The 25,617-nt window shown below is 45.0% G+C and overlaps 2 protein-coding genes across 2 annotated transcripts; one reads left to right on the top strand and one right to left on the bottom strand.

The window, feature by feature from the left end:
* The first annotated feature begins 1,520 nt into the window (after positions 1 to 1,520).
* LOC127766714 (probable amino-acid acetyltransferase NAGS1, chloroplastic) lies at positions 1,521 to 8,629 on the top strand. The gene is made up of 10 exons (XM_052291837.1): positions 1,521 to 2,403; positions 3,790 to 3,877; positions 4,755 to 4,963; positions 5,328 to 5,479; positions 5,668 to 6,088; positions 6,539 to 6,636; positions 7,042 to 7,153; positions 7,272 to 7,431; positions 7,994 to 8,066; positions 8,341 to 8,629. Exons 1-10 carry the CDS (start codon positions 1,645 to 1,647, stop codon positions 8,495 to 8,497), a joined length of 2,229 nt encoding a protein of 742 aa, XP_052147797.1. The 5' UTR covers positions 1,521 to 1,644; the 3' UTR covers positions 8,498 to 8,629.
* Positions 8,630 to 8,866: 237 nt separating this feature from the next.
* LOC127766715 (cysteine-rich and transmembrane domain-containing protein WIH2-like) lies at positions 8,867 to 10,515 on the bottom strand. Its single transcript, XM_052291838.1, has 3 exons — positions 10,305 to 10,515; positions 10,017 to 10,218; positions 8,867 to 9,173 (listed from the first exon to the last, which is right to left on the bottom strand). Exons 1-3 carry the CDS (start codon positions 10,351 to 10,353, stop codon positions 9,128 to 9,130), a joined length of 297 nt encoding a protein of 98 aa, XP_052147798.1. The 5' UTR covers positions 10,354 to 10,515; the 3' UTR covers positions 8,867 to 9,127.
* Positions 10,516 to 25,617: the final 15,102 nt, after the last annotated feature.

The raw sequence follows: 25,617 nt of genomic DNA, 5'->3' as shown, positions 1-25,617 counted from the left end.
TCGGAAGGGAACTGGGATTTGATGTTTTCTTTTATCTTCTTGTTCTCTATGATGGGGGCAGGTCGATAGATTTACATCAGCACGATTTTTCTCCCATTTTGCGTGGATGGAGATGAAGGGAATCCTAATGAGGGTGTCGAACCAGGAGAGGTCGAACGAAATTTGCGGTTTTATTCTTTTTATTTTTAATGGTTCTTATGGATACTAAATGAAAAAAAAGAGTAAATATACGAACTTGTCATTTTGGTGCAATTTAGTATATTAACTTATAAAAATCTTATTTTTATACACGAACTTGTTTGGTAGGTGCAAACCAAGATCAAAATAAAATGACTAGGCTAATTTTGCCCAGTTGGATGCTAATTATTAGGATATGATATGCACGTGTGAGGTGGGCATGAGACATGTTAAACTTGGTTTCTATATTATCCTTCTTTTTTATCCATCCTTGCATCTTAGTTCTTCTGTCTTTCTTTATACAATATTTATGTCTTATTTTACATTTATTGAACATACCTATGTTTATGTGGCATCTTCTCGCATACGCGTTTATGTCGTATCCTCATCAACACTTAAATAAGAGAAATTAGCCATATTGTATTCTTTTAGCCTTGGTTCGCACTCACCGAACAAATTTATGTATCAAGATGAGCGTTTTACAAGTTTATATACTAAATTGTATCCACCTTATTAGTTCATGTACTACCAAAACAATTTATAGAAAATGATTGTTGTAACTTAACGGGATAAATAGTGTGTAATCTATTCGGACTCTACGCAACTTCAACACGGGGTAATCTGATGAGTTTCAAAAATAAATAGAGATAATCCGTTCAATCCAATGCAACAAAACAATTTTAAAGATGGTTTTTGAAATGGAGGTGGTGGGAATGGGAGAGGGATGATGAGGATGGCTATAGAGGGCTGGGTCGACGGTGAGGTGCCAGAGCAGTGAGGATGTAGACATGGTTAGCGGGAGGGGAAAAGATATCAGAGATGAGGAAGAAAGGTGACGTGGTGGTGTTGGAAGATCATAAGGAGGAGCAAGGAAGATGGTGGGGAGATCTTGGCTGAAGGGCTCATCGAAGCCGGCGCAGGTGCTGGCATAGAAAGAAGGTGGGGTTAGGGTCATGATGGTATGCTGAGCAGTGTTGATTTTGGGTAAATAGGGAGAGACGAGAGCTCATACGAATCTTTAAGCAATTAGGCTAAATGTTGGTTCGACGATGGGAAAGGCATTCATCAAGAGGAAAAAAAGGAAAACATTACACTATGAGATATTCCCCAGGACCCAATAATCTCCATTGATCCTCTCACTTGTATCTGTGTACTACCTTAGAAGTTAGAACATATACATATCTTCAGTACTAAAATATGTTATATTTAATTTTAGAGTTTTTTATGAGATGAAAGGAGTATATATTACGGTAGCCACTGGAGGCTCCAGGTGCCGTGGCGTGCGCCTTGTAGCGGCGGCGCCCTTCCACGTGCGCAGAGGCCGCCAGCCGGCGACCACTCGCACACCCACCACAACCAGTGATCAGACACCACCTACCGCGCGCGTCGCGTACTCGCGTGCCCAACCCCTTGCCTCCCCGTCACTGCACTGCACCGGCGCCTTCTCCTCCTGATCTTCCCAGATAAATGTTGATAAACTACGGCAATATTGAGTCATCAATAGCGATCACCGGAAGAAGGAAGACAGAGAAGAAACCGAGAGCTAGCGAGAAAAAGTCCAACACCAAATCCGGCACCCCCCGACCAAAATCCCGGGCGTATTTAAAACGCCCTCCCTCCCTTCCCCGCCGCGACCCACGCCACAACCCCGTCGTCGCTGCGCTGCGCGCCAAATCGCTCGTTCCACCGCTCGCTCTCCCTCCCTCTCTCTCTCTCTCTCTCTCTGTCTCTCTCCCCCTCGCTTTCCCCGCTCCGCTCCATTCCATTCCATTCTCTTCTCGCCGCGTACAGATTACTACTACTACTGCTACAGTACTACTACAGAAGGCTCGTCGACCCCTTTTGATGGCGGCGGCGGCGTCGCTCGCCGCCGCGCGCTTCGCCGGCGAGGCGTCCCCGGCGCCAGCTGCGGCGGGGGCGGGGACGGGGACGTGGCGGGCGCGGTGCGCCGGGAGGGTGGTGGCGATGCCGATGCGGCGGCAGTGCGCCAGGGGCGTCGTCGTGCGGTGCGCGGGGGCGGGGGCGGGGCGGTCGTTCGGTGGGGCCTCCTGCGGGAGCGGGGGCGGGGGCGGGGGCGGGGCGGAGGATCAGGAGGAGGAGGGGACGAGGTTCGTGGGGTGGTTTCGGGAGGCCTGGCCCTACGTCCGTGGCCACCGGGGGAGCACCTTCGTCGTCGTCGTCTCCGGTGAGGTCGTCGCCGGGCCCCACCTCGACGGCATTCTCCAGGTATCGCCTCGCCCTGCTCTCTCTTGTGCTATTAAAACCAACGATTTGAATTTGTGTGGATTTGTTCTTTGGTCGAATCCGATTCAGGGGGCAATGGAAAAACCGTCTTGGAGAAGGGGCGATTCGTGAAATTGATTAGGAAACCAGATTATTAGCAGATGATTTGTGTCTACCGACTTTTAGTAACTTTTTCTTGTGAAGTTTTATTTGTTCCATTTAAGTGGATGGAATGAATCGATCCATTTCATACTCTGTAGCAGGCTGTGTCGCTGCCTGATTTCATTACATCACAGATAAATTTTAGACCATTTGGGTGGCGTGTCCCATTATGGGTTTTCATTGTCGCGTTGCTTCACCGGGTATCACTTCCATCATTGTACTGTTTTTGTGCTTCCATGAGAGCAACATCGTTGGAGGATCTTAGGCGCTTATTCGATCTGTTAGGGAAAGGTTGAGGTAATTAAAGTTAACAAGTTCTGCCCTCTCTATTGAACTAGGAAGATAGATAAGATTATTAGTTGCACGTGTGTTACTTTCCCTTGTTTTTTTCACCACCTATTTCAGTCCTTTTCATGTGAACGCCTCCGTTGAACTTGTGGCAAAATCTTGGATAGGTTGACCAGCTCCACTTGCTTTGCTCACTGAGAAGAGCTTATTAAAAAAAGTCATGTTGTTTTCATAAAGATTAAAATAAAAGAAGACATTTCTGGGCTATATATAACTAACTTACTGAAATTTTTCATCTTGTTGATATCACCTGCCTTTTTTTGGATTTTATCATTTTTTTCCTTGTAAGTAGAATTTATCGTTCTTGAGTTTTTCAGTCTTGTTGTTTTGTTAATTCAACTCAAAGCAAGTTCCATGCATTCTTCTTCTTGTTTTTTTTTTTTGGGTATCTTCTTGTTTTTTTTTTTTTGGGTACCAACTGGTGACATTTCGTTTAACTTGTCTGGTCCTACTATTTTGCAAGTTGGTGTGATCAACCTTATACATGCTCTATGTGCGTGGTAGGTAAGTACTGAGTTCCATTTTTCAGGTCAAACTTTCTAGTGTGCAGTTGTTAAATGCCTATTTCTACCGGCTACAGGTTTAGATAAAGACAGTGCTAATAAGTATGGTACATCTAATTGTTGCTTGCATTGGACAAATAATTTGTTTTGTCCCGTCTTTGTGGCCATTATGATGGCAAATTCCCATGTTCAGTTGTTTGCCCTTCGTTTCCACTTCCCAGTCAATATTGTCCTGTTAAGATTGTTATACCAGGGTTATATGTAAGGTCGTTTCGCTAGGTAGAAGAGTTTGCTACTTTATTTTATGAGTTATGGAGATCTGAACTGTTATTTTTTCCCCTACTACCTGCTAAATTACAGTTGTTTTAATTTACAGGATATTTCACTTCTTCATGGTCTTGGGATCAAATTTGTTCTTGTTCCTGGAACACATGTTCAGATTGATAAGCTCCTATCTGAGAGAGGTTAGCTGAGGCTTTGGATGTTTACACATGTATGCTTAAATGGATCAAACAACTGACATTGTTGTGTTTTACAACTCACTAGCACTAAAACATTTTTAGCATACCTTAGTTTTCTTTTTTGCTTTCTACATTCATTTTTTGAATACTAGCTGAATGCTCGTGCTTTGCTATGGATAAAAGAAAATATATTACCATATTGTTTAAAATACAAAATATATATTTTCCATGATTATTTTTCTCTCTATAGGGAATATTCACCTTAATTTGAATTTATATGTTGTTACCCATTTAGGTTTGATTGTTTTTTAATATTAAGAAGTTCAAGGGGGTGTTTGCAATGGGAGTAGGTGGGGTGGCAGATTCACTACCACCACCACTACCTTCTTTTCAAAGAATATAGATATAGATGTTATTTTTGCATGTTGAAGGAAAACATGGTATGGCTAGATTATGGTTTTTTGCATGTGCAAAGCAAAAACATATAGCGAGTCTGACTCAATTATTTTATACATTCATTAGATTATGTTGCATATGCATGTACGAATCAAAAGCATTTACCAAGTAGGCAACTAGATATTTGAATACAGTAATTTGGAATAATAAAAGTACCGGTAGGGAATTCCACTCGTTATTACTATAGCACTGATTCTTAATTTTATAGTAGTTTTTGTCATTTTGTGTCAATATACATAAAATCCAGGACTCCAACAGCTTCTGCTTGTATTAGATTTGCAGTTGATGCCTGCATCTGCAACCTCACATAAACATGCGACTGTTAATTGAAGTTAAATTTTAGGATAATGTATGATTTTCCCAGTCTGATATTCTGCCATTCACATGCTAGTGATTACTGAATGCCCCTCTTTTGTTTTCTCAGGGAAGAAGGCCAAGTATGCTGGTCGTTACCGTATTACTGATTCTGATTCATTAGAGGCTGCAATGGAGGCAGCAGGCAGAATACGCTTAACTATAGAAGCAAAACTATCCCCTGGTCCCCCAATGTTGAATCTTCGTCGGCATGGTGTTAATGGTCGTTGGCATGAAATATGTGATAATGTTGCAAGTGGAAACTTTCTTGGCGCTAAGGTGATTATACATACTGAACCTTCCATCACTTCGAGGATAGTAGAACGAATTGAGTTGATTTATTTTCTCAGCCGTGTGCAATGAGGACAATGATGACTGTCAGATAATAGACGCATAGTTCAATAATACATGAGGTCTTATACAAATTAATAGCTATTGAATCCAAAAGTGGAATTAATGTTTGCACTTCCATTCCCAACTGTGTAATGTGAACATACTTAAGTGAGAAAGTGAGACTCAAAATTGGCAATTAGTAAGCCTCTCTAGCTAGCAAGTCATATAAATCCCTTTGTTTCAATTGTTTCAAAAGATAATTTTTAGTCATGAAATTGTGAATTGATTTACCTCTCTACTCTTTTGGCAGAGACGGGGGGTTGTTGGTGGCATTGATTATGGATTCACTGGTGAAGTTAAGAAAATAGATGTTTCACGGATAAAAGAAAGACTTGATAGAGATAGCATAGTTGTTGTGAGCAATATGGGATATTCCAGCTCTGGCGAGGTGTTGAATTGCAAGTATGTTTACTGTATTATTTGAAATTTTGCTGTGATTAATGTGAATCTGTGTTCATAATTCTTAAGATATCTAAAAATCAGTATCATCCATGTCATATACCTTATGGAGAATTTCATAAGAAATAGAAGATAATTGCACCATTTTCCTATAGTAAGTACTGACATAACTATTCTTTTGTTACTTTCAGCACATATGAAGTCGCTACAGCTTGTGCTTTAGCTATCGAGGCAGACAAGCTTATCTGCATTGTTGATGGTCAAATATTTGATGAACATGGTCGAGTCAATCGTTTCATGTCTATTGAAGAAGCGGACATGTTGATCAGAACACGTGCTAAGCAGAGTGAGATTGCTGCAAATTATGTCGAAGTTGTAGGTGAGGAGGATATTAGTTATGCTCGCAATCTTCCTATCAAAGAGGAGAAAGAATTAGGATTGATTGGAAGGGACTTCGTTGATGGGTATACTGCATCTTTCCGGAATGGTGTGGGTTTCAATAACGGAAATGGTCTGTCTGGTGAGCAAGGGTTTGCAATTGGTGGGGAAGAGCGGTTGAGTAGGTCAAATGGTTACCTTTCAGAGTTAGCAGCAGCAGCATATGTATGCAATGTAAGTTTTGAGCTTCTTACAGAATCCCGTTCCTTAAAATTTGCAATTCTTTGCTCTTGATTGAAAAAGTGTGAGGTTCTTTCAGCAATTAGGGAAAAGCTAAACCCTGCACTTCGCCACATTCTGATGCTCATATTTTCTAAACTGCTTATGAATATGTTTCTAGTGGACTTTTTTACTCAGTGGTATGTGCCATTATGTTTCTATTCATATATTAGAATATTAGACCACCATTCTGCTGGATTATCTTCTATTACAGAGTGATGTGCCATTTCCTTGTCTAATATTACTTGGATGCCCATTAACGTGTTGGAAGTGATATTTGCCGTGATCCTTGGGTTATTATGTTTCCATGAGGCAACACTATGTGATGTATATGTGTGCCTTAGTTGCATCAGTAATGTGTTCATTTTCTTTTGTTACTCTGACATCCTATTTTCTAAATGTCAGGGAGGCGTTCAAAGGGTTCACATTATAGATGGCACTGTTGGCGGATCATTGTTGTTGGAATTATTCACAAGAGATGGTGTTGGAACGATGATAGCTAGGTCAGAAGTTTGGAACTTTCTCTATCCTAGATGCCAGTTTTAATGTACAAACCGGCAAACTTTATAACTGCATTATACCTAATATATTTCCTGAACAAGTGATTTAATCTATTTTCACAAAACATTTGTTTCCCTGGTTTTTGCTAAAAGAAAGACGGCCTTCTATCCATTTTGTACATGGCAATGTACAATATTCGATTATATAATAAGTTTATCTTCTTGCCGCTTTCTCCATTTTATAGTTCATGTTTCTTGGAGACAAAATGTTTTGGTTCTTATTTGATATTTTGATTAGGAAAACAGGATCTTTTGTCCATTGAATATTTTCTTGTGACTAGTAATTTCATTTTGTATATTTCACAAGCAACATGCAAGGAAATGATGTTTGTGTGCTTCTTCTCACAGAGACATGTATGAAGGAACAAGGATGGCTAGAGAAGAAGATCTTTCTGGTATTAGAAAGATCATCCGACCCTTAGAAGAATCTGGTGTCCTAGTGCGGCGAACAGATAAAGAGGTACATTTACTATCTCGTTTTGTAAACATTTAGCAATGGATATAAATACATTACTGTTCAGTCCCAATTTCAGACATTCCCTTTATGCAACTGAACATATTTTATGTTTTGTTATTAGCTTCTAGAAGCATTGAAGTCATTTATCGTCGTGGAAAGAGATGGTTCAATCATTGCATGTGCTGCTCTCTTTCCATTTCTTGAGGATAAATCTGGGGAAGTTGCCGCTATTGCTGTATCTGAAGAATGTCGAGGACAGGGTCAAGGGGATAAGTTACTTGGTACGATTTCTGCATTTTCATTTCTTTAGTAGATACCAGTTTGGCTATCAAGTGTTTGTACAACATCGGTTTGGAAAACCAGTGATAACTGACTGGTTGCAACATGATTTCCCTATCTTGTCCTGCATCGTTCGCCCTCTGTTTTGTGTTGTTTAATCCACTTTTTTTAAAAAGAAATATGTTGAAATTCCAAAACCGCTGCTTTCTTAGAAGGCCAGAACCAAGCAGGTTTCAGGGTTTGCCACAGTACAAAAAAAAAAGGAGACCCTACGTACATTAGTACAACTTGAATACTTTCATAATAAAATGAGAAAAAGAACACCTTGGCATGTCTGCTACCTTGAGTATTGACAACTTTTTCTTCATTTTACATAGATCATATAGCATTCATGAGCAATTAACATCTGTTGTGGTTGGCATATATCCTTTTGGATTTTCTAATGAACATGGTGTCAGTTTTTCAACAAGTCTCATTATTAAAGTTAATGTTTCCCGAAATATTTTTGTTTGCTCTACAGTCAATCACTATGCATTATACTTACCCTGGTGATCTGTCCTTTAGATTACGTCGAGAAGAAGGCATTATCGCTTGGTCTTGAGAAAATATTCTTGCTCACCACACGAACAGCAGACTGGTATGTACTTATGCTGTAGCACGGCGCAAATTCTATTTATGTTCAAGGTCCTTTTAACGAATCCTGTCACATGGTAATATGCATTGCCATTAAGGTGCTTCCCAGTGCTGTTTCGACATGAATTAAACTTAGTCAACCTAGTACCTGCTGTATTTGTTAACAATTTTGTGGTGCAATTTTTCTTTTTCTTAACAAAGTTCTGGATGTACTTCCAGTCATTGTTTAGACTTTGGATGACGCAGAATGTCGCTCATTTATAACTACATTTCCACAGGTTTGTTCGGCGTGGCTTCAAGGAGTGTTCGATTGAGTCCCTGCCTGCGCAGAGGAGAAAACGAATCGATCTTTCACGTGGATCAAAATATTACATCAAGCGGCTCCGGGCAGCAGAGATTGGGCAGATGGCTGTTAACAATTTTGCTGTCAGATGAGATACTGCACGCAATCCCGGTGTTGCTCATGAGGTTTCTAACTTTCTATGATAACCTCAAAAGCGATTGTACATTGTATAAATTGTGTATGGTATATATGTGAGTAATCGATCACCAATGTGGTTTTGTTTCTTTAGTAGAAGCCGCATCAATGGGTGCAGTGCGAGCAACATGGCAGCTTCGCGGCATCTGGGTTCTTGAGCAGTAATGTTGAAATGCCATGTGTAGGACAAACATAAAACGATCGATAAGTAATTTAAAATGGAGGGAATATACTTTGAGATGAAATCATAGAGTTTAAAGTCTGAAAAAAAAGATGTCTCGACGTGAGGCTCGATTTGTAGTCACTAACACGGGGAGAGTGAGATATTACAGTAAACTAGATAAACTAATCCATCAAATACAATGATTTCGTTAAGGGGGTATACACTTATCTGGTGAACAGGCAATACACACATAATTGTACGCTGTGATGGTAGAAAAATTCTACTAATCTTATCAAAGAAAGTAACCAACACGACATGCCAATCCCAACAATTCCATATATTTCTTTTCAAAGGAACAATAATTCCACATCAATCCCAGGGTTTGTGTCCGATCGAGACTGCTTGGTCACACGGACAGACTTGATCAGAAGCAAGCCTCCAACAGGCAGCAGCAGCAAAGTGCAGCCAAGCTGTGCAAAATCAGAGGAAAAAAAAAGCAGATTCGGTTAGGGCGCCGAAAAGGCGAAAAAGAAGGACAAAATACAGCTATTACCCGTGCAAATCCCATACTAATTAACAAAACCCAGAGGGACCAACAAGTTGTGTGTTCGCTACTCTTGGCAGTATCACCAACCACTACCGATCATATCCCTTCCAGCTGCGCTTCACAGAGCGAGAGTTGCCGGTTAGCTTGCTAGTGGTGGTGGCGCATTGCTGTCAACGTTCCCAAATCGTGTGATTTGTTGTTGGTCCACTCGAACTGCTCAATCGTCGTGTGAACCAACCGTGGGATTAAAATTAACCAGTGAAAACATATCGCAAGTTGAAATAAAAAGACAAAAAGAGAACTTATTCACTACAACTTGGTGAATATGGTAAAATATCAAAAAAAAAAAAAGAAAGAAAAAAAAAACACAATCTGTGTGTCGCTGTCAGACGATGCTCCCTCGAAATTTTACGGTTCGTATTTGTGTGGACCTCGAAATTTTAGTCGTCGGTTAGAAGGTCACATTGGGAGCGAGTGGGCGCAAGGACGGATAAGAAAAGAGACGAAAAAGAAAGGTAGAAGTTGGCACAGAAGAGGCGTGGGGCCCGCGTGCCAGTGAGCCAGACACAGTCAGGTCACGAGCCACATCCACCACACCCAACTCGCCTGCCTAACCCGTCGTCGTCGAGCCCCCCACCACCCACCCAACACTCCACCGCCGGCGAGCATCGCCGACGAGGAGGAAATCTCCACCAGAAACCCGAAGCCCGAACTGTCTGGGATAATAGCTAGTAGTAGGTGAGAGAGGAGGAGGAGGAGGACGTACCATCCCTCCATGAAGGAAGGCCCGCTGCTGTGGTGCTGCTGCTGCTGCGGCGGCGGGGGCTGCGCGTACGGCGGCGGGTAGCCCTGCTGCGGCGGGTACCCCTGCTGCGGAGGGTATCCCTGGGGAGGGTACCCCTGCGCCGGCGGTGGGTAGCCGGCCGGCGGGTACCCCGGCGGCGGGTACGCGTCCTTCCCCGGGTACCCTGCAAAATTCAGATCGATCAACCAACCACTACAGCTACAAGAAGATGGGGAGGAGGAGTGGAAGGGACGGATCTGGATAGGAAACCTTGCGGCGGCGGCGCGCCCACCGGCGGCTGCTGACCGTAGTAGCTCATCTCTTTCTAGTTTAGTTGGAGGATTACTTTTCCCCTTCTCTTGGCGTTCGTCAGTGAGAGGATTGGCGGTTATATAGGCACCCAGGTAGGCAGTTGGCCACTTGGCCTGGACAAGGGAGATTGGAGTATCGGAGAGGAGGCTGTTGAATTGGAAAAAAACCAACAAACCGGGTGGGTCATGCACTCATGCTGCTGCACATGCAGGTGGATGGATGGATGGATATATAGCCGTTTGGTCATTTGGACGACCTGCACAAGTGCAAAATTTAGACTAATTAACTATTTGCCACTCTTACAAGTGGCAAATTAAATTTGAAAATATACCCCCTTTTTTCTATAATTCGCGTTTATATACATGCATGGCAACTATTTGCGAAAATATACCTAATCCGCAGCCCCACGCTGCAGGAGCGAAGCGCAACCGCGGATTGGGGACGCAGGACCGGTGCCCAGAGCGGTGGCGCACGCTGGAGAAGCGGAACCGCAACGGTCCCGCACATTGGCCGTGCGGAACCGCGGTGGTCTGCGGGACCAATCAGGCCAAATTCGGTCCCGCATATTGGGTGTGCGGCACTGACACGGTCCCGCATATCCAACCTGCGGGACGGGCAACGGTCCCGCGCCACCCCTCCCCTCCCCCGAAAGTTCCTTAAATTAATCCTAAACTTTAGTTGCAGTCACTTCTAAAATTTTGTGTACATTTAAACAAGCAAACCACTCCTCAACTTTAGGTCCAATCACTCCTAAAATTCAGGGAACAGTTAAAACAAAAAAAAATGATTGGAACTTGTAGGTGGTAGTGCTAAAATTCTAGGAACAGTTAAAACAAATAAATGGATTGGAGGTGGCAGTGGCAGGGCGGTTGCGCGCTCTGGCTCTGCGGGACCGTGGCGGTCGCGCACGCCGGGAGTGTGGGACCGACGGCCCGGCCCCACCCTTTGCCCTCTCCCGCGCGTGCTTCTTTTATCATCTGGTCCACGTGAAATTATCTCCCACAACCCGTGCTGCTGCTAAAAGTAGACAAAATAGGAATGTGCGCTGTCAATACAGTGAAAACGTCAATCATGTCTTCTTTTTTCTTTTACTTAGCTGACACTATAAAATAAGAGGGTGAGAGACGTGATGCCCCTCACACAAGAGCTGCGCAAAAGAGAGGAAACACTCATGCTGCAGAAGAGAGAGTAGCATTGTGAGAGAGGAGAGCTAGAGAAAAGATCTTGGTGAGCTTCCAGCAGCAATTGAAGAAATAGAGGTAAATTAGTAATGTAAATATTATAAAGTAGAAGTTTAGTGATGGCTTATGTATTAGATATAATTATTAGTGTATTGGATAAGTAATAATTTAGATAATGTTTATATATTACATATAAATTGTTCGGTTATATGGCATTTTAGAAATTGTAGGTACCACTTACGTTAGAAGTTGATAAATATATAGTATGAATGTAGTTTAAATATAGAATGGGTTTAGTATTATATTTGTTGTATGTAAGACGTGCATAAATTTTTATTAGTGTGTGAGGCCGTGGGAGAAATGTATATATTTTGAAATTTCTTTAGTTGTGTGTACGATATCTGAACAAGATAGACAAATGGGTAAAAAATATATTAATTTACTATGTACGTAGAATGGTTGTAGTATTATGTTTTCGGGTACATAATAAGGGGAAAGTTTTAACTAGTATTTAGAGCCGTGCTGCACAAATAATTGAATGTGGTAAGAAGTTTTTTAGTTAAGTGTACCATTTGAGAGTGAATAAGACAAATGGAAGAACAAAATTTAGAGGTAACTTGCATGACGGTTGGGATTGATATAAATAGTATGGATTTTGCAAGATTTATTATTGACATATATTCATTATTTTGAAGGTTATATGTGTGAACGTGGTGCATTTAATTTAGAAATTACAAGTTCGGAGAAGGACAAGAAATAAATAGGAGACATAGAGGTAAGCATATATACATTTTATATGTGTTTAGGGATTCATTAAATGTGCAAATCATGTAAACTAATGAAATGAAGAAGGGAATAAAATTTTCTTAAGAAATCATGGTGCGAGTTAATTTTCTGGAAATCTTGATGAACTAAAATACTATATGGAATTATCGTGAAATTTTCGAAGCTATATTGGTAATTTTAAAAGTGTCATAATAATTTCAGCAAAATAAAAAAGTTTAATAACGGCCATCAAAACGCTTCACATACAAAATGAAAATGACATAATCCATATCTTCATTTGTGACATAATCCATATTTCACAGATGTTCATTTTTTGTAATGCTTATATGTACTGATTAATTTGGAAAATTTCAGGTATGGCGGACGATTGGCCCTACCCGTTACTCAGTAGAGACATCGATGCACGGCACCGTGCATGACAGATGTCTTCCAGCCGTCCAAGTGGTCTATCGGTCTTCATAACGCGAACTTGCCCAATGTGGGGGGTCGACGAACATTGGGTACCAAGGTAACTAATTTTTATACAGGCTTACATGTAATATTGGTAATATTTTTTTTTACTTCAATTAGTGTTAGTTTTGTCTGACCCAACGATTGTCGTTTTGCAAGGTTGTCCACCGCAGGCCTTCTTCCTTTTGTTAGAATGTTGCAGGCTCGAGGGCATTAGGATTACATGGTAGCAAGACAACAAAGTGCACGCCGACGGAGAGCAAATCCAGGGGAAGGCGATGACGAGGAAGAAGAAGATGTGGTGGGAAGAGACACACGGCACCAGATTATAGACAAGGGACTTCTAATTGCATTGGTTGACATATGGCGGCCGGAGACTCACACTTTCCATCTCCCGTGTGGAGAGATGGCAATTACACTGCAAGATGTATCCATGCTTATAAGGCTGCCACTTGCAGGACAGGCAATTGTCCTCCCTGACCCACCAGTGGATTGGAGGGATGATATGATTGGAAGATATGCTTGCATTGTTCCAGAGGATGATAGCGACATAAAAGGTTTTTCTCTGAAGATGAGGCGCGCGGCCCTACGTTACACTGGCTCAGCCAGTTCGAGGTAAAACTAATTCGACCATACAACTTCGCATTGATGATATTATGTTTTGTTACTGAACTTTTCAATGTACCTTTGTAGGTTGGTTACATGAGAGACGACACGGAAAATTACCATGTGGAATTGCATTTGGAGGCGTACCTTCTATGGCATTTTGGATGGGTTATGTTCACAAGTGGACACAGAAACACAGTGGATGCAAGAATGATTAACTTAGCAAGGTTTATTGCGCAGGGCAACATACAAAGCTTTCCCCAGTGGAGTTGGGGATCAACAGTTTTGGCTGCAACTTACCGAGGTCTTTGTGAAGCATGCACAAAGACAAGCTTTAAGCAGCCTGTGTTTACTGGTTGTCCGTTGTTGGTCATGCTATGGTCGTATGAACGCTTTCCATTGGGATGACCGTACATGCCTGAACCTATGGCTGATTCGACCTTATTTGGTAACACTACAGATGATAGGCCTACTTATGGCATGCATTGGTGCTGGGGACCAGTACGTATATTTTTTTTAACATTTGCATTTATTTCGTACATATATAATCTTAATATTTATTTCATAACATACAGCCATAGTGGGCGAACGTTCAGGTTCGAAGTGCGTACGAGTATTTCACTGAAGTGTTCGATCTACTTAAGGAGGATAACGTTCAGTGGTGTCCGTACACCGACGAGGAGACACAACGCCGTGCCCCTACTGGCCTCAATACACTCTGCCTGCGTGACTCGTCTTACTGGCTGACGAAAAAGATGCTTCTATACGATATAGCAGTTGAGGCGTACAATCCGCAGCGTGTAATGAGGCAATTTGGCCTTTACCAAGAAGTGCCAGTCCCGCTTGGTGAAACGGTCCCCCCCAAGATACACTTGTAAGTTATATTTAAATGCATTCCCATTAATTTGCGTGTGTCCGAATTATATTACTTACCTCAACACTTAATGATGAGTTTTTGCAAGCAAAAGAGGAAGGCAGATGCTAGCGTGCGGCGAAATATTTTTGCTAAGATGACACCTTGGGTCGAACAATGGTCGAGGGCAACACTCGACATTGTTAATGAATCCAGACCGTACGACCGTTGTCCTATGCATAATGCCCTCTACAATAGCTGTCAAAGGTAGAGGCCTTAGTTTTCGTAGAACAGCGTTGTAAGCTTCTGCAAGATTAGTTGTCATGATCCCATGTCTGGCCCCATCGCTGTCGTGCAGCAATGCCCATTGCTCCTCTGGCTCTGCTTCAATCCAATGTGTGAAACACTTGATGTTTCTTGCCAACCTCCGTCGTTTACTGTTGGAAGTAATAAGACTGTCCATTGATTCTAAGGCCTCCGGGGCTGGTTGGTCATCTTTCTTGGAATCCTTTTTTGACTTAACATGTGTTGCTGTTGCATCATCCAGCTGCCTCCAAAGATCTTCTAACTTCTGTCGCTTGTTTTGCATACACAGCCGCTTGAACATTTGCATTAGCCTTTTGCTATGGAACTGTTTGAAAAAGTTTGCACCCATGTGACGCATGCACCATCGGCTATGCAAATCCGGCCAGTAGTATGCTCCGTTTTGATCCTCTTTGAGCTCCTTGATTGCCTTAAGCAACCCAGCATTTTTGTCATGAATAATGCATACATTCGATATGCTTTGCACCACACCCCATTTGACATGCTGCAAGAACCACAATCAACTGTCGTAGTTCTCGCTCTCAACAAAAGCGAATGCAACCGGTATTATCTGGTTGTTCGCATCGGCACCAACAACCGTCAGAATAGACCAATTGTACTTTCCGGTAAGAAAAGTACCGTCCACATATAGAACGGGTCTAGACCATTGAAATGCGTGAATACATGCTCCGAATGAATAGAATGTCCTTTCCATTACACAGAAATTCGGAGGTCACACGGAATCCCTGTCTTGGACAACAACATAGGTACCAGGATTTCTCTGTTTCAGGATATCTAGGATCTGCGGTAGTGTGTCATATGCCACCTCGAATGATCCATACCTTTTCTCCATCGCCTTTTGCTTCGCCCTCCACGCTTTGTGGTAGCTAATAGTGTACCGTTCACTAGTCTCTACTGCCTTTATTATATGCCTCACGAGCAGGTCGTCCGCTTCAATAATGTTGCTGTAGTACTTGTTAGCAACATATGCCGCGGTGAGGTTGCGGTGGGACGACCTTGTGTTCCTCAGCATACAGTTGTTGTGCTCCTCCACTCTCGACACGAGCCAGTTCGACTCGTACTTTGGCACATGCCCATGAACCCTAAAATTGCACCCTGTCGTCTCACACACCACAGTGTAGACGGTCGGGCTTGATTTGAGAACTTTGAACTGCCTCTGCATCTTAAACGACCACGACTTAACTGCATCCTGAAATGCAGACTTCGTCGAAAACATTGTGCCCTTGTTTATTGGGCCATCACCATAGAACCATACCGAGTCATGCAGCTCGTTCTTTCCGATATATCCAAGATCTTCACGGTTCCATGATGCTAGAACAGGTTGGACTTCGTACTCTTCATCATCTGCCTCCTCATCCTCCTCCTGAGCCAAGTTAGCTTCATCCTCACGAGCATTCCTATCAACCCTCTCAATCTCGTCCACTATACCATTTATCTCTTCCGCTTCATCGGCTTCACTCGAACCATCTTGTTGCACCGTGCTCGGCATCGCAACCACCGTTTGTTCAGCTTGTTCAATATGAAGGCTCTGCATGTCAATGCCAATATTGTCTTCATTATGCTGGGAGACTTCCACATGAAATGCACTCGGTTGAGCACATGCCTCTCCCTGCATATCGGACTGACCGAATGAACTGTTTGGTCGAGCCCTCCTTGGACAAGCTTGCACCAACATGGCCATCTCGTATCCTCGACGTCTGCAACCTTGCAACCAATCCTTCCATGATTGACTTCGGGTTACTTCTTTCAGTTGCCATTGGATGTCCGTGGCCGAACGACTCCATAATAGACTGACATTAACACTATAGACTTATGGGTCCAATGAGAATGAGCATGTCAACCAGTACCACACTTCGGGCATTCTAAGATTGTCCAGATTTGGGTGATATAGTGTGCACTGACTAAAGTTGCTCAAGTCAACACCCATTTCGTTCGACATAATTTCCCCGTTGCCATAATATACTCTAAAGTTTGCCATTCCTAAACAAATAAACAATTGCATTACGTACGACTAAAAAAACTAAAAAAAACTTCCAGATATCATACACACAACTAAAAAAACTTTTGAAATATATACATTTCTCCCCACGGTCTAACACACTAAAAAAAAAAATTCATGCACGTCTTATGTACAACAAATATAATACTAAACCCATTCTATATTCAAACTAATTTCAAACTACATATTTATCAACTTCTAGCTTAAGCGGTACCTAAAATTTCTAAACATAACCGAACTATTTACATGTAATATATGAACACTATCTAAATTATTACTTATCTAATACACTAATAATTATGTCTAGTACATAAGCATTCACTAAACCTGTTCTTAATAATATATACATTACTATTTTAGCTGTATGTCTTCTCTTGCTGCAAGATCATCAAAATGTTTCCTCTTCTGTGCAATCTCCTGACTTCTGTACGAGCAGCATCTCTCCTCTCGTTTGCGCAGATCTTCTATCTTCTGCAGACGCATCTGGTCTCTCACTCTCCATCTACTCTTATGGTGGGAGCTCTAAACGAAAAGAAACGACACGAAGTGACGTTTTACTGTATTGACGGCGCGGATTCTTTATCTTGTCTAGCTTTAAAGCAACATTTATTGTGGAGAGAGGGCACTCATATGGCTATCTTCGCATGCCCTGCTTTCGAACCCATCTTCTCCACACAAAAAATGGAGCGGTCCATTAGAACGTGATTAATTAATATTAACAATTTTTTTAAAAAATAGATTAATTTGTTTTTTTAAGCAACTTTTGTATATCAATTTTTTTTCCAAAAAACGTAACGTTTAGCAGTTTAAAAAGTGTGCGCGTGGAATACTAGGGAGAGGGGTTGGAAACATGGAGCAAAGACCATAGTGGACAGAGAGAAGCAACAGTTATCGTGGAGAGAGTGCACTCATAGTGGACAGAGAGAGGACAGAGATTACTCGTACTAGCAGAGAGGACAAAGGTGCATCATTGAGGACAGAGAGGTCAGAGGTGCAGGCACGGTCCCACGCGCCCAGTGTGCGGCAGCGCCACGGTCCCGCTCGACCGTTCCGCGCGACCGCGCACTATGCAGGGTCCCGCCCAAACCACGCGAATCTCAGTGCTTCATTTGTTTTAAGTGTGCCTAAAATTTAGGAGTGATTGGACATAAAATTTACTACTATTCGCAAACGTTGACTAGTGATTGGATTTATGTGGAGAGCGATCACGCAGATCAGAAGGACCGTCCCGCGCAGCCACTCTGCGGGACCGGGCCAGTGCCGCTCGCCCGTTCTGCGTGACCGAGCCGGCGCCGGCCGGTCCCGCAATCCACCGCGCTGCAGCTTTATGGACCTGCGGGATCGTGCCGATGCCGCCTGCTCAATATGCGGGACCGCTTCGATCCCGCATATTCATTCTGCGCGACCGGGACGTCCAGCGATCCCGCTCTTCTGATCCGCGGTTACGCGTCGCTCCCGCATCCCCAACACGCGGATTAGGTATATTTTCACAAATCTCCGCCATGCATGTATATAAACGCAACTTATGAAAAAAAAGTATATTTTCAAATTTTTTTCTACAAGTGGCGACAAAGGATTTACTACTGAACCTACATGTCACAGATAAATGAGGGCCTAGATGTCATAGACAATACGTGGCAAATTTTTAATTGTCATATCTTAAAAGTGGCAAAAATTTAAATGTCCCACAAAATTTGGACAACAAATTTGGTTAGAATTCACTTTTTTCCTCCAATGGAGACTGTCAAACACCTTTATTGTCGTCCAAATTTGGTTAGAAATTTTTTTTGTTGCAAGAAAAAAGGATCAGATTTAGATGGATAATAACCATATAATATATCCTAAATAATATATTCTGAGACTTTCTATGTGGTGATTTTTGATAAAAAAAACTCCAAATCTAGCAAATTGTGGACCATTGGATTTCATGCAACATACCTTAACCCTATCTTTTCGCCTTCCCTCCTCGGTCCACCCGCCGCCGCTTTCACGCGCCTACGCCTCCTGCATCATCGCTGCCACCCGACTCATCGGCTGGCCGGAAGGGGTCAACGTCGCCGGTGAGGCCATCCTGGCCGACCTCCTTCCCTTTTCCTCACCGACCTTCTCTTCCTCAAGGTAACAACACCGAGTGCCCCTGCCCTGCTGACTTTCCTATCTCCGGCGGCTCCCTACCACCGGATCAGCCACCGCCACCCATCGCCTCCTGACCAGAGTCACCTTGTTGCACCCGTTGCCAATGCCCGTTGCAAACCCCGCAACTCTGGCGCCACCAAAGGCACCTCGTCACTCACCCGTGTCCACCACCCACCACTAGATCTGCCACCACCGGTCGCCGCTTCCTAACCAGTCTCGCCATTTTGCCTGCCGCCAATGCTAGCCCATTGCCCATTGCCATCCTCGTGACTTCGGTGCCGCCGCAAGCACCTCGTTGCCCGCCCGTGTCCACCACCCACTTCCGGTCCTCCACTGCCCATGGTCATCCCTCTAAACCCCGGGGAACCCCCCTCCCTACCAGGCTACCACCAACCCCACCAACCCTCTAAACCCCGAGCAACCCCACCTCCTCCTTTCCCCTATCCTCTCCTCCCGCCCAGATCGATCCCCCTCCCCTTGCCACCGCCACCTCCTCCATCCCTTGCCACCGCAAGCGCCGCCCCACTCCCCGCCGCGGCACCCGTGATGCTGTCTCGTTCCTCACTCCAATCGCTGAAGTCGAAGACCGCCGAGCAACACTAATGTCCCAGCACATACAACACACCGAACCAGATGAAAGGTATTGCACTTCAAGCTCAATGGGTTTAACAACTGCATCATACTACAGGTTGATAACATATCATGGCATCCTATGGCGCCCAGCAACATTCATCTGGATTAAGGCAATACCAAACACTTGCAAAATTTTCCTCTGGCTGGCCTTTCGTGGCAGACTAAATACGAATGATAACAGGGTCAAGAAATGCTGGGCATCTGATCCGCATTGAGCTGTTTGTCCAGCTATTGAATCAGCAGATCACATCGTTCCACGCTGCAAGTTGGCATCTGAGGTTTGGAAGAAAATCAACCTATTTGATCAGGCCACCCAGAGTGCAGATTGTGGAGATTATGAGATTATGGATACCCCATACCTACACGGCATGTATAGTCCGACTGGGTATGGGGTGCCATGTATAGATAAGATATCTTTAAAGGGACTTGGGTTAAATTCCAAACTTGTATGTCAAGGAAATACCCGGGATCCCAGTCGGTTATGATTGTATATTATCTGTAACTACCTATTCCGTTAGGGATATGGACTGTACTTTGTAATACGGACTCCTTCCCCTATATAAGGAGGGGTCCGGGTGCCTTTGGGGGCACGATTTTCTCCCAGATCATACGATCAATAATACACTCGGTGGATCAATCCTCGGACAGGAGTAGGGTATTACTTCTTGATTAAGAAGGCCTGAACTTGTATAAAATTCCTTGTCTCTCAACCCATCCAATTTTCCAGCTTGATAGCCACCCCCTTTCAGTATTGCCGCAATCTTGTTTCGACAATTGGCGCGCCAGGTAGGGGTAGCGTCAAGTTCTTCGCTGACTAGTGTGATGGGTTTCGTCTCCGGCATCGACGACTTCGTCTTCCCTCCCGGGCAGGCGTTCCGGTTCGGCAGCCTCGACTTCATCACCAACAACTTCGGCAAGATTTCTCTCCTCGACTCGGATTCAAACCAGTCGGGAAGAGGTCAGGTCACCGCCCCGTTCGGTATCCCGAACTCGGCTGAGATCTACCCCAAGATCATCTCAACCAAGTTGGCCACAAACCACTCGAACGAGATCCAATCTACTCCAACACGACCCGATCAAGACGATGGAGTCTATTCGCCAATCCTGATGAAACTCCCCGATGACTTGGCTGCCGTGTTCACCACAAGGGCGTCCTCTCCCCGTAGGCCTAGGCGGGATCCGGCCCCGGCCCCAATCCAGTCTAGCTCCAGGGAAGTCGGCGTCATACTCCAGCCTCTCGGCACGGTTTCGACGGAACAATTGGACGGCTACCTCAGCTCCCCTGGTGTCGACTCACGACCAACCGAGATCGTAGAGTACGACGACTTCGGCTACCGCCACGACTAACACAACCTCGACGACTTCGACGAAGGCTTTGAAGATAACTACACGCGCCTCTACTTTGGCATTTTCATGGCCGACAACGAGACGGAAGAACAGCGTCAAGCCCAAGAAGCAGAAGAGCAGCGCGTGCGACAGGAAGCCGAACGTCGCCGACTGGAGGAGGAGCGCCAAGCACAAGAGTGAGAACGGCTGCAGCGTTAGCAACAGGAGCGCGAGCGGGCTGCAAAGGAGGCTGAGGACCGGCGACAGCGCGCCTTGGAGGCCGGGCGACGAGCACGAGAACTCATAGGGCAGCAAGACGTCGAGGGGACGGCGGTTTTTCGCACCCCCCAGCAGAACGCGGTTGCAGCGATCACCCTCGTCGACACCCTCCTCAAGGAAGACGCACTCAATCAGGCCAATCACGTCGTCAACATCTTGAACCAGACCAAGACCATGATCGCTGCTTCGGTCCCAGTCAACTCCGCAAGCGTCCGCACACCGACTGGCAGCCGAGTTCCGCCTCTTCGATCTCAAGACTATCACCAACCAAGCTTCAGCGTCGTCGGCGTGGGATCCAGTCGCAGGAGCAGGGATCATGGCGAGCGATTCGTTCAGTCGCCTCCTAGCCGACGCAGGGAGTGTCGAGCTGAACGTCCCCGCTCCCCACATCACGGGTGTCCCATCGATCTTCATGAAACTATCAACCAGCGCCATGCGGCAAGAGGCTACATCCCCACCATTCACCAGATCGTTAAGACGATGACGTGGATGGAGTTGCTGCCTTCACAAGCGACCTGCGTCGAGTGGATTGGCCGGCCGGCTTCAAGCCGACTAGAATCGAGAAGTATGACGGCACCACTAACCCTGAGTCTTGGCTCACCGTCTACAGTCTCGCAATTCATGCAGCAGGAGGAGACAACAAAGCTATGGCAAACTATCTGCCCGTAGCCCTAGCAGATTCTGCCCGGTCCTGGCTTCACGGGTTACCCCGCGGCACAATCGGATCTTGGGCGGAACTTCGCGACCACTTCATCGCCAATTTCCAGGGTACCTTTGAACGCCCTGGCACTCAGTTCGATCTTTACAACGTTGTCCAGAAGTCCGGAGAATCCCTTAGAGATTTCATCTGATGTTTTTCCGAGCAATGCAACAAGATTTCCAACATCACCGACGATGTCATCATCGCCGCCTTCACCAAGGGCATTCGCCACGATCTCTTAGTCGGCAAGTTTGGACGCAAGCCTCCCAGAACTGTCAAGCAGATGTTCGAAAAAGCCAATGAGTATGCAAAGGTCGAAGATGCCGTCACCGCATCCAAGCAGTCGGGCACCACTTGGAAACCGAAGAAAGATACGCCGACTACAGGAGGTAGTGGAAGTACCAATCACAAGGATCGCAAGCGTAAGCCTGAGGAACTTGTGGCAACCACTACACCATCCTCCCGACAACGTTCGCGCATCAACACCTTCGACAAGATCATGAACTCCCAATGTCCGCATCATCCAAATTCCAATCACGCGGCCAAAGATTGCTTCGTCTACAAACAGTTCACAGAGTGATACGCCAAGAACGCACGCAAGACGACTAACGGAGATCAAAGCACGTCAAAGAAGAAGGACGATGAAGATGCTGCCCCGACTGGTTTTCAAGACCATCGCAAGGAACTCAACTATATCTTCGGCGGACCCTTGGCTTATGAATCCAAGCGAAAGCAAAAGCTGACCGAACGGGAGATCAATGCTGTTCAGCCCGACACGCCTCAATATCTTCAGTGGTCAGAGACAACAATCAAGTTTGACCGCTTGGATCATCCTGACCGAGTGGTCCACCTGGGGCGGTACCCCCTGGTACTAGACCTAGTGGTTCGCAACGTCAAGCTCCGACGATCCCTCATCGATGGTGGCAGCGCACTCAACATCCTTTTCGCCAAGACCCTGGACGACATGCGGATTCCTCGCACAGAATTGAAGCCGAGTAATGCACCCTTTCATGGAGTCATCCCCGGGCTATCTTCTACTCCACTTGGCCAGATCACTCTGCCGGTCACTTTCGGTACTCGGGAGAACTTTCGCACAGAATACATTTGCTTTGAGGTTGCTGATTTCGAGACAACATACCACGCCATACTCGGACGCCTGGCGTTAGCCAAGTTCATGGCTGTCCCGCACTATACCTACATGATGACGAAGATGCCAGGTCCTCGAGGAGTCATATCTCTGCAGAGCGACATCAAGCAAGCCGTCACGTGTGACAAGGAAAGCTGCAAGATGGCCCAAACCCGTGAGATCACGCTCGCCCAAGAGGAAATCCGACTGGCTGCATCCACAGCAACCGAAGGAGAAGTACCTGCAACCAAGACACCAAAAAGCAGAGAAGGCGATGTCAAGACTAAAAAAATTCCTCTAGATCCCTCTGATCCTACTAAGATTGCTGTAATAGGCGCTGAGTTAGATTGTAAATAGAAAAGCGCGCTCATCACCTTTCTTCAAAATAATAAAGATATCTTTGCGTAGAAACCATCTGATATGCCTGGTATTCCTAGAGAGGTGATTGAGCACTCTTTACATGTCAAGGAAGATGCTAAACCTATTAAGCAACGACTGCGCCGTTTCGCACAGGATAGGAAGGATGCAATCAAGGAGGAATTGACTAAGCTGTTAGCAGCAGGCTTCATCAAGGAAGTCCTACATCCCGACTGGCTGGCTAACCCAGTACTGGTTCGGAAGAAGACGGGGCAATGGCGCATGTGTGTCGATTACACCGGCCTCAACAAGTCTCGTCCCAAAGACCCCTTCGGTTTACCTCGCATTGACCAGGTAGTTTACTCGACGGCCGGCTGTGAGCTATTCAGTTTTTTGGACTGCTACTCAGGATATCATCAGATCCGACTAAAGGAGTCCGACTGCTTGAAGACTTCATTCATCACGTCCTTCGGGGCCTACTGTTACATCACCATGCCTTTTGGATTAAAGAACGCAGGAGCAACTTATCAACGCATGATCCAGAGATGTTTTTGCGACTCAGATTGGCCGCAACGTTGAAGCTTATGTGGATGACGTAGTTGTCAAGACCAAGCAGAAGGATGATTTGATTACGGATCTAGAAGAGACCTTTACAAGCATCTGCGCATTCAGGATCAAATTAAACCCTGAAAGTGCATCTTCGGAGTACCGTCAGGGAAGCTGCTTGGTTTTATGGTGTCCCATAGAGGCATACAAGCCAACCCGGAGAAAATCAACGCCATCCTCAACATGAAACCACCGAGCTCCCAGAAAGATGTTCAAAAGTTAACTGGCTGTATGGCGGCGCTCAGCCGGTTCGTTTCACGACTCGGCGAGTGGGGGATGCCTTTTTTCAAACTGCTAAAGAAAACCGTTAATTTCCAGTGGGGTCCTGAAACACAAAAAGCCTTTGAAGACTTCAAGAAACTTCTCACTACTCCACCAGTCTTAGCTTCACCACATCCGCAAGAGCCGCTATTGTTATACGTGTCGGCAACTTTCCAGGTTGTAAGCACAGTCCTGGTTGTTGAGCGTGAAGAAGAAGGCCATGTTCAAAAAGTCCAACGACCAATCTACTTCATTAGCGAGGTTTTGGCGGACTCCAAGACAAGATATCCTCAGGTTCAGAAGCTGTTATACGGTGTTTTAATTACCGATAGGAAATTATCCCACTACTTTCAAGGTCACTTGGTCACGCTGGTCACATCGTTTCCACCCGGGGATATACTTCATAATCGCGAAGCAAATGGGCGGATCGCAAAGTGGGCCTTAGAGTTGATGTCTTTGGATATATCCTTGAAGCCGCGAACTTCTATCAAGTCCCAAGCTTTAGCTGACTTCGTCGCCGAGTGGACCGAGTTCCAAGAGGACACGCCTGCTGAGAAGATGGAGTATTGGACTATGCATTTTGATGGATCAAAGAAGCTTTCAGGCACCGGAGCAGGGGTTGTTCTAATTTCCCCGACTGGAGAGAGGCTGAGCTACGTATTGTGGATACATTTTTCTGCGTCCCATAATGTGGCGGAATATGAGGCGCTTCTTCATGGATTAAAGATTGCGATTTCTTTGGGAATTCGGCGTCTGATTGTTCGTGGAGATTCTCAGTTGGTGGTTAATCAAGTCATGAAAGAGTGGTCCTGTCTTGATGATAATATGACTGCTTATCGGCAGGAGGTACGCAAGTTAGAAGATAAATTTGACGGCCTTGAGCTAACCCATGTTCTTCGACATAACAATGAGGCAGCCGACAGACTGGCCAATTTTGGTTCAAAACGAGAAGCAGCTACGTGTTTGTCGAGCATCTCTATGAACCAACTGTACCGAGGAAAGAAATAGTCGAGGCTACGGACACTCAAGAAGTAAGCATGATCGAAGCCGACTGGAGAGAGCCCCTCATCAAATTTTTAACCAAGCAAGAACTCCCTCAAGATAAAGACGAAGCCGAGCGGATCTCTAGGCGCAGCAAACTTTGTCATACATGAGACTGAGCTATACAAGAAAAGTCAATCAGGGATTCTGCAATGCTGTGTCTTTGGAGGAAGGACGACAATTGCTAAGAGATATACATTCAGGCATCTGTGGCAATCATGCTGCCGCACGAACTGTTGTTGGCAAGGCCTATCGGCAGGGTTTTTTCTGGCCCACAGCTGTGTCCGATGCTGACAAAATCGTGCGGACATGTGAGGGTTGTCAGTTCTTGGCCCGACAGACTCATCTACCGGCTCAGGAGTTGCAAACCATCCCGCTATCTTGGCCGTTCGCGGTATGGGGGCTCGACATGGTCGGCCCGTTTAAAAAGGCTATCGGTGGTTATACTCATCTCTTTGTAGCTATTGACAAATTCTCCAAGTGGATCGAAGCTAAACCGGTCGTCACAATCACGACAGACAAGGCTAGAGATTTTTTCATCAACATTGTGTTTCGGTTTGGGGTACCCAATCGGATCATCACTGATAACGGTAATCAATTCACTGGC

The sequence above is a fragment of the Oryza glaberrima genome, chromosome 3 (genome assembly GCF_000147395.1).
Source record: "Oryza glaberrima chromosome 3, OglaRS2, whole genome shotgun sequence".
Classification (NCBI taxonomy): domain Eukaryota; kingdom Viridiplantae; phylum Streptophyta; class Magnoliopsida; order Poales; family Poaceae; genus Oryza; species Oryza glaberrima.
The sequence above is the reverse complement of the archived record's forward strand: the minus strand, read 5'-3'. Positions and strand labels throughout refer to the sequence as shown.